This window comes from Ahaetulla prasina, chromosome 1 (genome assembly GCF_028640845.1).
Source record: "Ahaetulla prasina isolate Xishuangbanna chromosome 1, ASM2864084v1, whole genome shotgun sequence".
Classification (NCBI taxonomy): Eukaryota; Metazoa; Chordata; class Lepidosauria; order Squamata; family Colubridae; genus Ahaetulla; species Ahaetulla prasina.
Window position 1 is genome coordinate 195,885,618 of NC_080539.1, and position 16,284 is coordinate 195,901,901.

Here is a 16,284-nt window from a genome sequence, read left to right on the forward strand (position 1 = left end):
TTATTACTATACTTATTACTATAGATAAAAGGTATTAAGTATATTAAATTGTTTTGATACCATATAACCAGTATAAATTTAAAATTATCCCCACTATTTTTATTATAAATATTGAAAATCATGGTATTTTTAATGTGTTCTTGCATTGTACCGAATAAAAAATAAAAAATAAATGTGATTTCATTTTGAATTTGATCTCTAAAGGATATGTATATCTTTCCAATACTTATAAATTTGAAACTGATGGGCAGATTATTTTTTAATAGACTTCCATACTTTTATCAAGCTTCTTCTTATCTGCTTTTTTTAAGTTTATATCCTCATTTGTGCCCCTGTATCATAAGTATCTGTGGAGCTAATTAGCTGGGCCAGCTCCTTCCCATATTGACATTCTGCTATTCAGGGATTTAATCTATTCAGCTAACACACAGCTTGCTCTATGTGATATTTGGAAGAGAAAAGTTGCTTCTATCATTCAATTCCTATTTTTGAAATCCCACATAATTCTGTAGAACTTAATATGATATTGCCTCTTTCAATGTTTATTTATTGCACTCTCAGTTAGTTTGAGTACATATATTTCTCTCATTGATTTCTGAGCACTACTTAACAGTAGGTCTAATATTGCCCCCTCCCTTATGACCAACTGCTCTAGGATGTGGTCATTTATTGATACTATAGAGAAGTAAATTTTGTGCTGAAAAAGTTTACAAAGTTAGCAGTGGTATTGGTAGATATGTATTTCAGCTTCAGTTGCTTCTATAATCAATTTTAACTTTGCTTTTCAGATTTGCTTATGATGGCCTGAAACGTCAGCGACTTATTGAGCCAATGATAAAAAATAAAGAAGGGCTGTTCACTTATGTACCTTGGGAAGAAGCCTTGAGCTATGTAGCAACTGCGGTAAGCAAATGGACTTGATAGACTATTTAACACCACTTCTAAACTTGATACACATTTACTTATGAATTCTTATACTTTGAGGAATGCTACTTTTCACACTTCAAAACAAGGAGCTTATTTATTTAATTTATATGACTATTTGCATGTTTTGAGTGGCATATGCAGTTTTAAAACACAAGTAATAATCACAGTCTTCTTCCATTCATAACAATTAAAAGCTACATTAAAAAACACAATAATAAACAATGGCTACATACAGTGTAACTATTTAACAGACTCCACACTTCCAAGGGGTTCCCAAATCCAATGGCGCATCAACGTTTTATGGGCCTTCCAAAAGACCGGCATGTTGGTTGGGGCCAATTTCACTATGCGTCTGTGTGGTGGTGGGGAACTAATGTTCCAGAAGATAGGCAGAGATAGGCAGATAGCCATGGCAGAGAAAAGGCTCTTTTTCTTGAACCCATCAAGGGAAGCTCCTGGGCCAATGGAACCAGCAACATGCTCCTTCTGCTGAAACTAATGGGACTGATAGATGAAATTGAGGAGAGGCAGTCCATCAAACAACCTGGCCTGATGACATGTAGGGCTTTAAAAGCCATTTTGTATTATGTCTTGTGGTTAAATTGATAATATAAAAGTATTTGTGCATCATAGATTTAAAAAGCCCTTTTGTCTCAGATCTCAGAACCAATTTATATTTATCACTGCAGAGGTGCAGCTTTGCAACTGTATGATATCTCTGTTTTATGATAATTATTTTGTTTCCCTGAGTTATCTTAGGAAAAATAAATTTAAAAAAAAGTACAGTGGTGACCTAATGATTGTTTTGTGGTATTTTGTTTCCTGCTGCAGCTTCAGGGGAGTCAAGGTAATGAAGTAGCTGCAATTGCAGGAGGATTAGTGGATGCAGAAGCACTAGTATCACTCAAAGACTTGCTGAATAGAATTAACTCTGATAATATGTGTACTGAAGAGGTTTTCCCTACTGCAGGAGCTGGGTAAGAAAATGTAACTAGAGTGATCCCAGTAAAAGAAATGGTAATGGAATATGTTGAGAGAACTTGGGAAGATTAGAAATTTGGACAGTAAATGAAATTCATGTAGGTTCCTCCAGTCCTTATCCCTAAAGGCTTCTAAATAGTCTACATCTAGCATTAAATCCATAGTTCATAATTGGAAGCATATTATAAAAATTGAAAAACCCTTTTTCTAGAAAAAAGGTAAACATGCTTCTTGTTGTTTACTGGCTGATAAAACAGCTACCCCAATACCTGGATGAAGCCGTCTATCTAGACCCGTTCCAGTCCGGCTTCCGACCCGGGTACAGCACGGAGACAGCTTTGGTCGCATTGGTGGATGATCTCTGGAGGGCCAGGGACAGGGGTTATTCCTCTGCCCTGGTCCTATTAGACCTCTCAGCGGCTTTTGATACCATCGACCATGGTATCTTGCTGCGCCGGTTGGGGGGATTGGGAGTGGGAGGCACCGTGTATCGGTGGTTCTCCTCCTGTCTCTCTGACCGGTCGTAGACGGTGTTGACAGGGGGGCAGAGGTCGACTGCGAGGGACCTCACTTGTGGGGTGCCGCAGGGGTCGATTCTCTCGCCCCTTCTGTTCAACATCTATATGAAGCCGTTGGGTGAGATCATCAGTGGCTTTGGGGTGAGATACCAGCTGTACGCTGATGACACCCAGCTGTACTTTTCCACCCCAGGCCACCCCAATGAAGCTGTTGAAGTGCTGTCCCGATGCGTGGAAGCTGTACGGGTCTGGATGGGGAGAAACAGGCTCAAGCTTAATCCCTCCAAGACGGAGTGGCTGTGGATGCCGGCACCCCGATTCAGTCAGCTGCAGCCGCGGCTGACTGTTGGAGGCAAATTATTGGCCCCAAAGGATAGGGTGCGCAACTTAGGTGTCCTCCTGGATGAACGGCTGTCGTTTGAAGATCATTTGACGGCCGTCTCCAGGGGGGCCTTCCACCAGGTTCGCCTGGTTCGGCAGTTGTGCCCCTTCCTTGATCGGGATGCCTTGTGCACGGTCACTCATGCGCTCGTTACCTCTCGCTTGGATTATTGTAATGCTCTCTACATGGGGCTCCCCTTGAAGTGCACTCGGAGGCTTCAGTTAGTCCAGAATGCAGCTGCGCGGGTGATAGAGGGAGCTCCGCGTAGCTCCCATATAACACCGCTCCTGCGCAGACTGCACTGGCTACCTGTGGCCTTTCGAGTGCACTTTAAGGTTTTGGTTACTACCTTTAAAGCGCTCCATGGCTTAGGGCCTGGGTACTTACGGGACCGCCTGCTGTTACCATATGCCTCCCACCGACCCGTACGCTCTCACAGAGAGGGACTTCTCAGGGTGCCGTCCACCAAGCAATGTCGGCTGGCGGCCCCCAGGGGAAGGTCCTTCTCTGTGGGGGCTCCCACACTCTGGAACGAACTTCCCCCGGGTTTACGCCAAATACCTGACCTTCGGACATTCTGTCGCGAACTGAAGACACATCTTTTTATTCGCGCGGGGCTGGCTTAAATTGAATTTTATTAAATTTTAAATTTTATAAACTAATTTTAAATGGGGTTTTTAGTTCATTGTATACTTTTCAGGCCAATTTTAAAATAAGTTTTTTAATTGCATTTTAAATTGTATATTGTACTATCTGTTTTATTTTTGCCTGTACACCGCCCTGAGTCCTTCGGGAGAAGGGCGGTATAAAAATCAAATAAATAAATAAATAAATAAATAAATAAAATAAAGAAGAAATTAAGATTGGTACTGTGCAGATATAGTAGTTCGTAAATGTTACTTTTAAGTGTCAAAGCTGTATTTGAGTCCTGATGACACAGTGGTTAGAATGTAGTATTGCAGGCTAATTCTGCCCATAGCCTGGAGTTTGACCCTGACGGGGCTCGAGGTTGACTCAGCCTTCCATCCTTGTGCTAAAATGAGGACCACATTGTTGGGGGCAATATGCTGATATTTGTAAACATCTGTAAAGCACTATGGAGGATGGAAGTCTTATTGCTATTGTTATTCCTATTGGAGTGCTATATCACAATTATATTGTTTATGATTGTTTGTGCATTCTATTATAGAACAGACCTGCGGTCTAATTACTTACTTAATGCCAAGATTGCAGGAATAGAAGAGGCAGATTTCCTACTTCTGGTTGGCACCAATCCACGCTTTGAAGCACCATTATTCAATGCAAAAATTAGAAAAAGGTTTGTTAACTTGTAGTGAAATTGATTTTCTTTCTGTGGATTGGGAGGTACATTGTAAGAGGTACATTCTTTTTATCATTTTTATCTTGAACATAAACATGATCATAGAATCAGAGCTGAAAATAATTCTATAAGTTTCTAGTCCAACCTCCTGCTTAAGACTATTCAAACTCCACTTGAGCATGTAGCATAGAAGGTAATTGTGTTTGCCAGTATGTCAGTGGCTGACATAAGATTTTGACATATGATGGGGATTGTATGATTCTTTTATATTCTTTAATGCAGTTTCCCCAAACTAGCTGCCCTCTACATGTTTTGGCTTCTAGAAGTCTTAACCATGGCCATGTAGCCAGAGAATTCTAAGATACATCTGGAAGCTGGCTACATTGGAGGCAGCTGGGCTGACAAACAGTATCCCTTAAGCCTGTAATGCCAAGGGGGCTTTTTTTTTTTAATACAAACGGATGCAAATAGGCACATTTCAAAGATAAAATGCTATTTCCAGTATAAGAATCATTTGTTGCAAAAGGAATGGACCCCTGCCTGAAGGTCCACTTGTTTCTGCATGTGCATTGTACTTAGTTTTTCTTTTGGGAGAGAAATAATGCTAAACTATGGAATGTGCTCCCTGAGTTCCTAGGTTCCCTGCTGCTTAGAAGGAATTCAGAAACTTCTGTAGATAGGCAGAAAAGTACAAAAATAAACTCATTCCATATAGCTTGCCTATATATTAGAAGACCTTACATATTTTTATGCTTACTCCTCTTTCAGCTGGCTACATAATGAGCTAAAAGTGGCTCTCGTCGGCAGCCCAGTCGATTTGACCTACACTTATGAGCATCTGGGAGATTCCCCACAGATACTATTAGACATTGCTTCTGAGAAGCATCCATTCAGCAAGGTACTTTAAATAATAAACTCTGGTTTTATCTCTAACTTTTCTTACAAAATTACAAACTATGGAGTGATTTTTCACTCTCATTTCTCATTATTTATAAAAGGTCCTGAACCAGGCAAAAAAGCCAATAGTGGTGGTGGGCAGTGCAGCACTGCAGCGTGATGATGGAGCAGCCATTCATTCAGCCATTTCAAATATTGCACAGAATATTAGGACAAAAAGTGGAGTAGATATTGACTGGAAAATTATGAACATTCTTCATAGGTTTGTCCAAGCTCATTTACTAGTTTGATTTCTATCTCTTATACTAGAGTCATAAAAATTTCTACCATAAAGTTGTTTGTTTATGTACAATTATTTTTATACTGCTTACCCAAGTGGTTTACAACTCTAAAACAATAAAAATTGCAATAAAAGGAGTTGCCAATAAAAACCATAATAGTTTATATGGCCAAGCTCCCCATTAAAATACTGATAATCTCTTATAGTGCTTTCTTCGTTGAAAGCTCTGTGAAAAGGCATGATTGCAACTGCTTTCCCAAAAGATAATAGGACTGTGACCAAGCTCATCCTGGCTATGTTCTCAAAGGAACAAAGACCTAATCTTCAGCCTGGAAGCAAACCAGCAACCAATGCAATTCCTATAATACTAATGTCACTATGATGTATTTTCAGACTTGAAAGATTTTGTAAAGGGAACCTTTCAATAAAGGTAAAACTGGTATCTGGGTCTGCTTCTTCTCTGGACAAAAAGGCTGACAACTACTCTGGAGCCAGATGGCTTCTAAACAAATAATACGGTAGCTTTGTTTTGTAGGGTTCTTTTTGAACCTATTCTGTTTCAGCTACACTCTTGAGTCGCTAGGCACTGGGTCAGGACTTCCTTGTTAACTACAGCCATCTGGCTAAATTATAAAATAGAATTTTAAAAAATGAACAGATTATTAAAATTACTGATTTCCCACTGGGGTGAATAAATTACAGTAAATTGGGCTTAGCTAAAATGCCTAATAATATACTTTGAATACATTTAGAATGATCTGAACATTTTTTTAAGAACTGAAGATGATTGAACTCTTCATATAAACTACACTTCTAAATTACATGTTTGACATACATTTTAATGTATTAAGCTCGAGTCTAGAAAGTAGATAATGTAATTAGAATAAGCTTTGTCTTTGAGGCTTTTAGGATATTTCATGGCTATGGATCTGAACAAGTAATCCATACCTTTCAAAATTTTTGAGATACAAAAATCTATTTGGAGAGAAGTTATACTTAGTTGAAAGGGAATGTCAAAGTTTCCATTAACTCATTTTGTTGGGTCCTTTTCCAAAATGCTTTTACCAAAGATAGTAAAACAAACCAGATATAGGAAGCTTTGTTCTTTTCAATAAGACATGGTTCTGCAAAATAGGAAATTGTTCAAAAATATGCGTACCTTATGGTCAAGTGTCAAAGGGTTTAGGGCTTATCAAGTTTGAGAATGCTGGCTGAAACAATAATCTCTTCCTCTACAGAGTGGCAAGCCAAGTAGCTGCTCTTGACCTAGGTTACAAACCAGGAGTAGATGGTATCAGGAAGAACCCGCCTAAAGTACTCTATCTCTTAGGGGCTGATGCAGGTTGTATTACCCGACAAGATTTGCCTAAGGATTGCCTTATCATTTATCAGGGTAAGTAATATCACTGCAGTACTTTGCTTTGCATTTGACTTAGCAATAAGCTAAATCTGTGTCTGATGTGCATTCCAACACTACTATGGATGATAGATACATATAAATTACTGTTTTGAATAAAACAATGTATATTTCAAAAGTTCTGTTTTGAAAACTTGTCTCAGTGGCATAATTTTGAGGGTTCTGTTACAAATATGGCAATTGAATTTTGATTGATAGTTCTGCTTTTTAAAAAAGAACTGGGATATATATATATTTAAAGAAAACAATTATTTGTTTTCTTTAAAACAACAAACACAGGAGTTGAGACCAGTCATGTCACTTCTGTTTTTGGTTTAATTTTTTTTTTATTGAAAAAGTTTTACAATTTTTTCCCCCCATACATCCCCCCTCCCCCCAATTCTAACCCTTCCCCTCCCTCTTTCCCCCATCCCCTCCCCCCCTTGACTTCCCAGAGCAAATACAGGGTATCTAATAATCATAAACTAAAATATGCTAATTAACATAAACTCCCATCCCTCTTTTTGAACCTCAACTCCCCTTTTCCATAAAAAAGAAGAAAAAGGAAAATATTAATACTAATACAATTACATTCCATTCATTTAAAACCTATTTAGTATTTTGTTATTTCAATCCAATATTTTTTTAAAAAAAACAAACCATCTCCATTATATATATCTTTCAAAAATAATCTTTCAAATATGCTGATAATTCTACCTTCTTATCTAAGTCCATTAAGTTTAAAGTCCAATCTTCTATAATAAACAATATCCCATATTCCAATGTTGTAATATCAAAAAAATATTCCTCAGTATACCTTATAATCCATCATATTTGTATATCCATCATACATAATAATAAACATCATCTTTTCTTATATAATTTTAACATTTACCTCATATTTTTCCCCATATTCCCCATACTATAAATTTCTAAACATTTTACATCCCATTTATCATACAATCCATAACTAATTATATTTCTTATCCCTACACAATATTACACTATCAAAGGGTTTCAATATATCTTATATTCCCTCAAATTGTCCGGATAAATAGTAGTATACAGTATAGCATGAATTTAGAATAAATGGATCTGTTGGAAATCTATGAAACTGGAGATTTGTTGCATGAATTATTTGAATTCATTTTTAAGTGGACGCATAATGTACATGTAATATTAAGTCAGAATTAAATATTAAAGACTTCTATTTCAAAAGCGGCGTCTTGAAAAGAACCACTCAAACTTTGCAATACTTATATTAACAGAAAGGTTGTAGCTAAAGAAATAAGTGAGTTGCAAAATTACAAAGCCTAATATAAAGTTCAGTGAGAAATTAAAAGTAACCCCATGGCTGTTGCAATCTTTTTCAGGTCACCATGGTGATACTGGAGCTTCTATGGCTGATGTAATTCTTCCAGGAGCAGCTTATACTGAAAAGACTGCAACCTATGTAAATACTGAAGGCAGAGCTCAACAAACCAGAGTAGCAGTGACACCACCTGGCATGGCAAGAGAGGACTGGAAAATTATTAGAGCACTCTCTGAGGTACTGTAAATGCCCTAATCACTGACTATTTCCCAAGAGATTGAATTAACACTTGAGAAAATGAGTTGGTTATATTTAGGAGTTGAAATCATGAACTTTCTAATTTAACCAATCTTTAAAAAGTAATTGATCACAAAATGCACAGAAAGATCATAGTAATATAAACTATATGTCTTTAGTAACTGTATTTTCTGGAATTGAGAGATTTGAATGTGAAAATTATTGATTTGTATTTAAAAGCTTGTGGAGATTGGACAACTGAATGTGCATTTTGACAAATGATTCTATAGAAAAAGCTGGGTATAATCTATGTGTTTTGCTTTACTGTATCGGGTTACAATTGTTTCATGCTGAATGGATACTATTATATTTTTAGGCTAAATATTCTAAAAAAATATTTTTGTGATACTACCAATAGCAAAGATAGCAGGTTTGCTTTTTTACATCTCTTGTGCCATTCAAAAGAAATATATTTTGCTACCTTGTTAAGTTGCAAAATACAGTAATCTTAAATTGTTAATCCACATGGAATGGCTACAACTGCAACTTCTAAAATTACAATGCATGTAGAAAATATTCAGACCTCCTTCACTTTTGTCAATTTTGTTAAGCTGCAGCCTGATTCTACAATGGTTGAAATTCATTTTTTTCTCATTAATCTACACTCAGTCCCTCATAATGACAAAGTAAAATCAGAAGTTTAGAAATGTCTGTAAATTTATTAAAAAGAAAAACCTGAAATATTACATTGGCATAAGTATTCAGACCCTTTGCACCAACACTTGAAATTTAACTCAGGTGCCATCCATTTCTCTTGATCGTTGCTGTCATGTTTCTACATCTTGATTGGAATGGACCTGTGGTAAATTAAATTGATTGGACAAGATTTGGAAACACACATCTCTCTATAGAAGGCCTCACAGCTGACAATGCATACTGTAGCAGAGCAAAGCCATGAGGTCAAAGGAACTGCCTGCAGAGCTCAGACAGGATTATCACAAGGCACAGATCTGGGTAAGGCTACAATAAAATTTATGCTGCACTGAAGGTTCCTCAGAGCACAGTGGCCTTTATAATTCTCAAATGGAAGAAGTTTGGCACAACCAGGACTGTCCAAGAGCTCATTGCCCGATCAAACTGAACAATGGGGAGAAGGGCCTTAGTAAGAGAGGTGACCAAGAACCCGATGGTCACTGACTGAGCTCCAGAGATCTTGTATGAAGATGGGACAGAGTTCCAGAAGGACAACCATCACTGCAGCCATCCACCGATCTGGGTTTTATGGTAGAGTAGCTAGACAGAAGCCTCTCCTCAGGGCAAAACATATGAGAGCCTGCTTGGAGTTTGCAAAAAAACACCTAAAGGACTCTCAGGCTGTGAGGAACAAAATTCTCTGGTCGGATGAAACCAAGATTGAACTGTCTGGTCTCAAATCTAAACATTATGTCTGGAGGAAACCAGGCACCGCTCATCACCTGCCCAATATCATCCCAAAAGGGAAGCATGGTGGTTGGCAGCATCATGCTGTGGAGGTGTTTTTCAGCAGCAGTGACTGGGAGACTGATAAGGATTGAGGAAAGCTGAATCGAGCAAAATACAGGAATATCCTCAATGAAAATCTGATCCACAGAGCTCAGTACCTCAGGCTGGGCTTTTCAACATGACAATGATCCTAAGCACAGAGGCAAGACAACACAGAAGTAGCTTAGGGACAACTCTGTAAATGTCCTAAAGTGGCCTAGCCAGAGTCCAGACTTGAACCCTATTGAACATCTCTGGAGGGGCCTGAAAATGGCTGTCCACCAACAGTTGCCATCCAACCTGATTGAGCTTGATAGGATTTGCAAAGAAGAATGGCAGAAAATCACCCAATCCAGGTCATAAAGTTTGTCACATCATACCCCCAAAAAACTGAGGCTGTAATTGCTGCCAAAGGTGTTTAAACAAAGTACTGAGTGAAGGGTCTGAATACTTATGCCAATGTGATGTTTCAGTTTTTTCTTTTTAATAAACTTACAGACATTTCTAACTTACAGACATTTCTAAAATTCTGTTTTCACTTAGTCATTATGGGATACTGAATGTAGATTAATGAGACAAAAAATAACTCTAGAATCAAGTTTAACAACTCTAGAATCAAGTTGCAGCATAACAAAAGTAAAGGGGGTATGAATACTTTCTGAATGCACTGTATATAATTTTGGGGAATGTATGATGCAAATATGGATATCAACAAAAAGAAATATATCCACATTGGATCTTGAATGTCTTTCTTTCTCTCTCTTCGTCATTTAGCTAACTGGTGTGACTCTCCCTTATGACAATCTTGATCAAGTGAGGAGGAGATTAGAAGAAGTGTCTCCTAATTTGGTTCGATACGATGATGTGGAAGAAGCCAACTATTTTATTCAAGCAAATGAATTGTCCAAGTTATGTTCCATTATACCATTTGGATGTAAAAACCTCAAGATAGTTACTTTTCATATAAACTATTATTATTATAATTATCATTGATCTTTCTGCCTTAAGCTTATATAAAATAACTATTGTACAACTATTGTACAATAACATGTTAAGTTTAGGTGGTTTGTAAGTACTCTTTCCATTACTTTCTCCTGGATTTTCCTTATATCTGTTTTAAAAAATGTTTTTTTCCTTTTGTCTATCTTATGAAACATTCCAGTATATAATGAATTCTTTGGGTGTTTTTGAGATCCAGCATACAGATATCTATTGCGTGAAATTTGCTAATATTTGCCATTCTTTGTTTAAATTATAGGTAGTGAATCAGAAACTTCTTGCTGATCCTCTTGTTCCTCCTCAGCTTACAGTTAAAGACTTTTATATGACAGGTAACAATAATCTTCATGCATGCAGAATTCCTTGTATAATTAAGTAGCAAACAAAATGTGCTTTGCTTATACTTGAAATATTTGACTACTAAAACATTAGTTGTTCATTGATTACTGAGTTAACAAATTCTATTAAGCCACAATATATAAATAATTAGACATACTAAGCCATATAGCCGTGATGGCGAACCATTGATGTTCCCGCGTGCCAGAAGTGGCAGGCGAAACCATCCCGTGAGGTATGCACGGCCCTGCTGGTCTTTGTGCGTGCGGGAGTGGCGATACCCGGAAGAGCAGCAGTCCATCGCGCATGCGCAATCCGGCACCCAAACATCTGGATGGAAGCGTGCCCGACGAATAGTTGGCCATCATGCATGCGCACAACGGCAACCCGGAAGGTCGGGTGCCAGCCTGTGCATGTGTGCCGGAACGCCGCTCTTCTGGGTTCTGCCAGCTGACCGGTGGACGTGTGATCACAGGAACGTGAAAGAGGAGCCAGCGAGGCTGCACATTCTTCGCGGGATGGTTTCGCGTGCTGCTTCTGGCACGCGTGCCATAGTTTCGCCGACACTGCCATATAGGATGGTTTATAAGCTTTGGTGGCTGGATTTTACAGAGCGTACTAATTCAAAACCAAATTATTTCAGTTAATGCATAACCTATCCAACAAGTCAGACTTTTAGAATGATAACACCAATGTTTATATTTATAGATCCAATAAGTAGAGCTTCGCAGACAATGGCTAAATGTGTGAAAGCAGTTACAGAGGGCGCCAAAGCAATTGAAGAACCCTCCATCTGCTAAAGAATGAAATCCAGAGTCCATCAGGCACTGTTACGATCGACTAATATTTTTAAATAAGCAACTGTTTTGTGGTCTCTTTTTGTTCCTATTTTCTTTATGGAAACAAGTGAAAGTTATTACAACCAATTCTCTAGCATGCATTGAATAATTACGTTCAGCACCATTTATCATACATAAGACATTATGTATTCTGAATGTGTACAAGTTGGGTGTAAAATTAAAAATATTATTTAATCAAGACTATTAAAAAGTAGTGTGATTCTTCAATAACCAACATATATATTTAAAAGAATTCCCAAGTGGATAGCAAATTTTCAACAGTGAAATTCAAGATAGCCATCTTCCTGCATTTCAATGTATTCTTAATTTTTAAATTATTAGCAGGTGACAGTGTGTCACTCAACATACTTGAGATTATTTTATAATTACATATAACATTTATTCAAAGAAATAAATTTTGTCTAAATCCTGTTGATTTTAGGGGAGGTGCTTCAAGTCACTCAACTAGCCTGGACTAATCCCTGCAGTACTCTTGGCATCAATTTTAGAAGTACTTTGCCACTGCCTTCTTCCTAGGGCTAAGAGAGTGTGACTGTTCCACGATCACCCAGCTGGCTTTGTGTTTAAGGCAAGACTAGAACTCAGTCTTCTGGCTTCTAGCCTGATACATCATGATTCATCAATACAACAATATTCTCTCCTTTGAATGGATTCATCTGGAATTCTAAATGCACTGAATAGTGATATAATTACTGTACTTAGATCATTCCAGAAACACAAACCAGAATGATATGGTTATGTAATATATGGATTTTGAAGCAAAAAATTCTCCAGAGCTTAAAAGTTAGCATCTGCCTGCAATTTCTGAAAGCAACCACCTCTTTTTCTAGGAGAACACATCTGTCCTCTTCCTTTGCTTTATGCTCCCAGGAAAAGATGAGTTTGGTTTAAGGAACTGCAGACAGATGTGTGTTCCTGAATAATCTCCATGTTCAAAATCCTGCAGCAGTAGTATAAATAGTTCTTAAAACAAATGTAAGAACATGCAACAACAAAAAACCCTATCTGTCCAAATATTCCTACCCAATTTTCACACTTATGACTTTTTTTTTCATCATTAGTTATTCTGAAGTAATTTATAATAGACAAAAATAACTTGCATTGAATAGCCTGCCTATGAAATACAATCAGAAGTGGTTCCTTAAAGATTATTTTTTTTTCCAAAAAAGTTTTTTATTTCCATTTTCCAACATCATAATAATGTACAATCTGATATCCATCATTGATCATTATTTTTTTATTTATCGGACCTGTCTGACTGCCACTTCCTTTCTTCAATCTGCCTCTACCTTCTACTACTTTCCCCTTCCTTCATCTCCTTCATTTTACTACTTCCTCTCCTCCTTCTCCACTCCTCCCTGCTTCCACCCTTTCTAACCTTCTTATTCCCCACCTCCTTCTCACCTCTTCCCTGCCTACTTTCTTCCCTCTTCTACTCCTCTCTCCCTTTCCTTCTAAAATGGCAGTCGAGCAGCCCCAATCTCATTTCAAATTTTAATTTCATATCATCAATCGTTACTGTACGTTGATAACCATTCCATATGTCATTTCCACCCTTCTCCCCCTCCCTCCCCCTCTTCCCCCCTTCCCCGCACCCCCCCGGACTTCCCAGAGCAAATACTGGGTATTATAACCAACAATCACAAGCTAAAATATACTAAATATACATAAACTCCCACCCCTCTCTAAAACTTTAAATCCCCTTACAATAAAAGTGAAAAGATAAGAATAACAAAAAAAAGAGAACAATACAAATACAATCTTCCCTTCATAGATTACTTCTTACAGCATTTTTAAAATTAGTCCATCTTCCCAAATTCAAATTTTCTCCACTTGTATATTTCTTCAAATTTCATAAGTCCATTTCTTAAATTACAGTCCATCTTCTCGAACTCAAATATTCATCACTTATATTCTTCAATTGTCATAACATTTACTGTCCAATCTTCAAATATTACTCCATCAATCAAATATCATTATGAATAAAGTCTCTTAGATACAATATTTACTTAACTTCTCAACTTTTGCTATCTATAGATTTATATCCAAGGCATATCAATTAAAACAAATGATCATTTAAATTACATCCAAAATATAATAATAAACAATTAACATCATTATAACCACAACATTATCTAAATTCATAAATTTTTATTTCCATCCTTCAAAATTAAATAATATCTTCCCATAGGTTTATACCTTACATATAATAACAAAAATCCTATAATTTATATCCTAAACAAATCAATTCTAAAAATTAACCATAATCATCATATTCACATCTTAAAGATTCCTCCCCTCTCCTATTCTATTTTCCATCATCTCCAGACCAGTTAACTTAGCATCTAACAACAAAGAATTCCCACTCTTTAAAACATCAGTGTAAAAATTTCTTGCTTTCATAACTGTATTAAGAAAATACTTTCTACCTTTAAAATTTACTGACAAAACCATTGGAACTTCTCATCTAAAATATATTTGATGTTTCTTAAACTCATCCACTAAAAAAGCAAATTATCTTCTCTTTCTTAACATTTTAGGAGGAATTTCCTTTATCATTTTTATATCTTGTCCCATTATTTGAAATTTATTTTTATAAAAGGCTTGCAGAATACCATACCTAACCTTTTTAGTTGTAAAATAAATAACCACATCCCTTGGTAATCTATTTCGTCTTGCCCACCAAGAATTAACACAATAAATTCTTTCAATATTAATCTCAGTCTTTAACTTTATTAAGTTCTTCCAAACTATCCTCCATCTGAACACAAGACCTTAATATTTGTGAAATTGCATCCTTTACCACCCTTTATCTGAGCAAAAGCAAAAGTAAAAATCTCTTTTAAATTTTCCTTCCTACCTTCCTTCAACCCCCTCACCCTTATAGCATATTCCATTAATCTATATTGTAATATTACTCTTTCTTCATCTGCCCTATCTACCTTGACCTGTATATCTTCTATCTTATCTAGATTCCAGTTATTTTGATCCTTTTGAATTTCCTCTATTTTCCTTTGCAACTCTAAATTAACTTTATTAAGTTCTTCCAAACTATCCTCCATCTGAACACAAGACCTTAATATTTGTGAAATTGCATCCTTTACCATTTTCATTTCCCTCTTCTGCTCTTCCATCATTTCCTTAAAATCCAACATCTCTTTCTCCATTTCATCAAATTTTTGATCTATTTCTGAAAGATGAGCCTCCAAAAACTCCTGTAAAAAATTCCTTAATTCCTCTTTAATATCTTCTTTTAATTTTCGTATCTGAACTGAAGAAATTTCAAAGTTTTTAGTAGCTTTTGGTATTATTTGCTTGAAAGCCATTTTTAAAATATATAACCTACCCAATAGCAAAAAAGAAAAAAAAAGGACAAAAAAGAGTTAAAAAGGGAAGATTCAAAAGGCTTTTCTTCTAAATCACTATAATTCCAAAAAAAAAGAAAGAAAGAAAGAAAGAAAGGAAAAATATAAATCATAACGTTTTCATTTCTTCCATTTAATCAAAATCTTCTCGTATACCTTCTGGTTCCAAGCTGGCTATTAATAAGTATTTCCTTAACTTTCGTTTCCAATACACAAATCGCCATGTGCTTGCATTCCACAAAACGCCATTTGCTTTCTTCTCTCCTATCTTCGCAACAAATGTATCCTCTATTAGGGGCTTATAATCTTCTTGCAAACAAATGCTAGAACTCCAGTTTCTGCTCTATCCACGTTACAATCCATCACAAATCCATTTCTGTCGCGGAGATTGGACGCTACTTTTTTTCTGCCAAAAGGCAGATGTCCACCGGGTCCGGAGCTTCTTTCAGGCTTTGGAAGGAGCACTCCCCTCAAGCCTCCAGAAATTTTTCTGGGGCTTCTCTGGGGGGCTCAACTTCAGCCCGAATGCTCATCTCTTCCTCTTCGCCTGAGGGAGAGGTTTTCAAGCCGCCGGACAGCTGATTTGCGCTGTCCTGGCGGCTCTACGGACTCACGGGGTTAGCGGTCTGAAAAAGACCGTCATTAACGAAGCAGAGCCAACCGGAAGTCACTTAAAGATTATTTTATATTTAAGAAACAGTAATTCAAAAGTTATGCTGCTTTGTAAATTTTAATTTATATCCTCTTTTTATGCTATCCAAAGAGAAAAGGCTACAATCAATAGAACTGATTTCTGAAATCTTATTTTTATTTCAGATTTTGGAAGATTTTAAATTCCCTGAAGCTGTTGGGAAGGAGATTAAAAACTGTCTCACTGATAACCTTGTTCAGAATACATTAAAAGAATATTATTTTGTTGCTCCATCACTATTACCTAATTAACCTAATCCCT

At 36.8% G+C, this 16,284-nt stretch overlaps 1 protein-coding gene across 3 annotated transcripts in view; it reads left to right on the forward strand.

The window, feature by feature from the left end:
* NDUFS1 (NADH:ubiquinone oxidoreductase core subunit S1) overlaps positions 1 to 12,147 on the forward strand; it is a 33,903-nt gene extending 21,756 nt beyond the window's left edge. For all 3 annotated transcript variants that reach the window (XM_058186520.1, XM_058186529.1, XM_058186537.1), the window contains exons 10-19: positions 789 to 903; positions 1,759 to 1,904; positions 3,998 to 4,126; positions 4,898 to 5,027; positions 5,128 to 5,288; positions 6,545 to 6,699; positions 8,076 to 8,251; positions 10,547 to 10,685; positions 11,035 to 11,103; positions 11,816 to 12,147. In XM_058186520.1, the coding sequence (XP_058042503.1) occupies positions 789 to 903; positions 1,759 to 1,904; positions 3,998 to 4,126; positions 4,898 to 5,027; positions 5,128 to 5,288; positions 6,545 to 6,699; positions 8,076 to 8,251; positions 10,547 to 10,685; positions 11,035 to 11,103; positions 11,816 to 11,907 (1,312 nt within the window). In that variant the 3' untranslated portion in view covers positions 11,908 to 12,147. The remainder of the gene's footprint in view (positions 1 to 788; positions 904 to 1,758; positions 1,905 to 3,997; positions 4,127 to 4,897; positions 5,028 to 5,127; positions 5,289 to 6,544; positions 6,700 to 8,075; positions 8,252 to 10,546; positions 10,686 to 11,034; positions 11,104 to 11,815) is intronic.
* Positions 12,148 to 16,284: the final 4,137 nt, after the last annotated feature.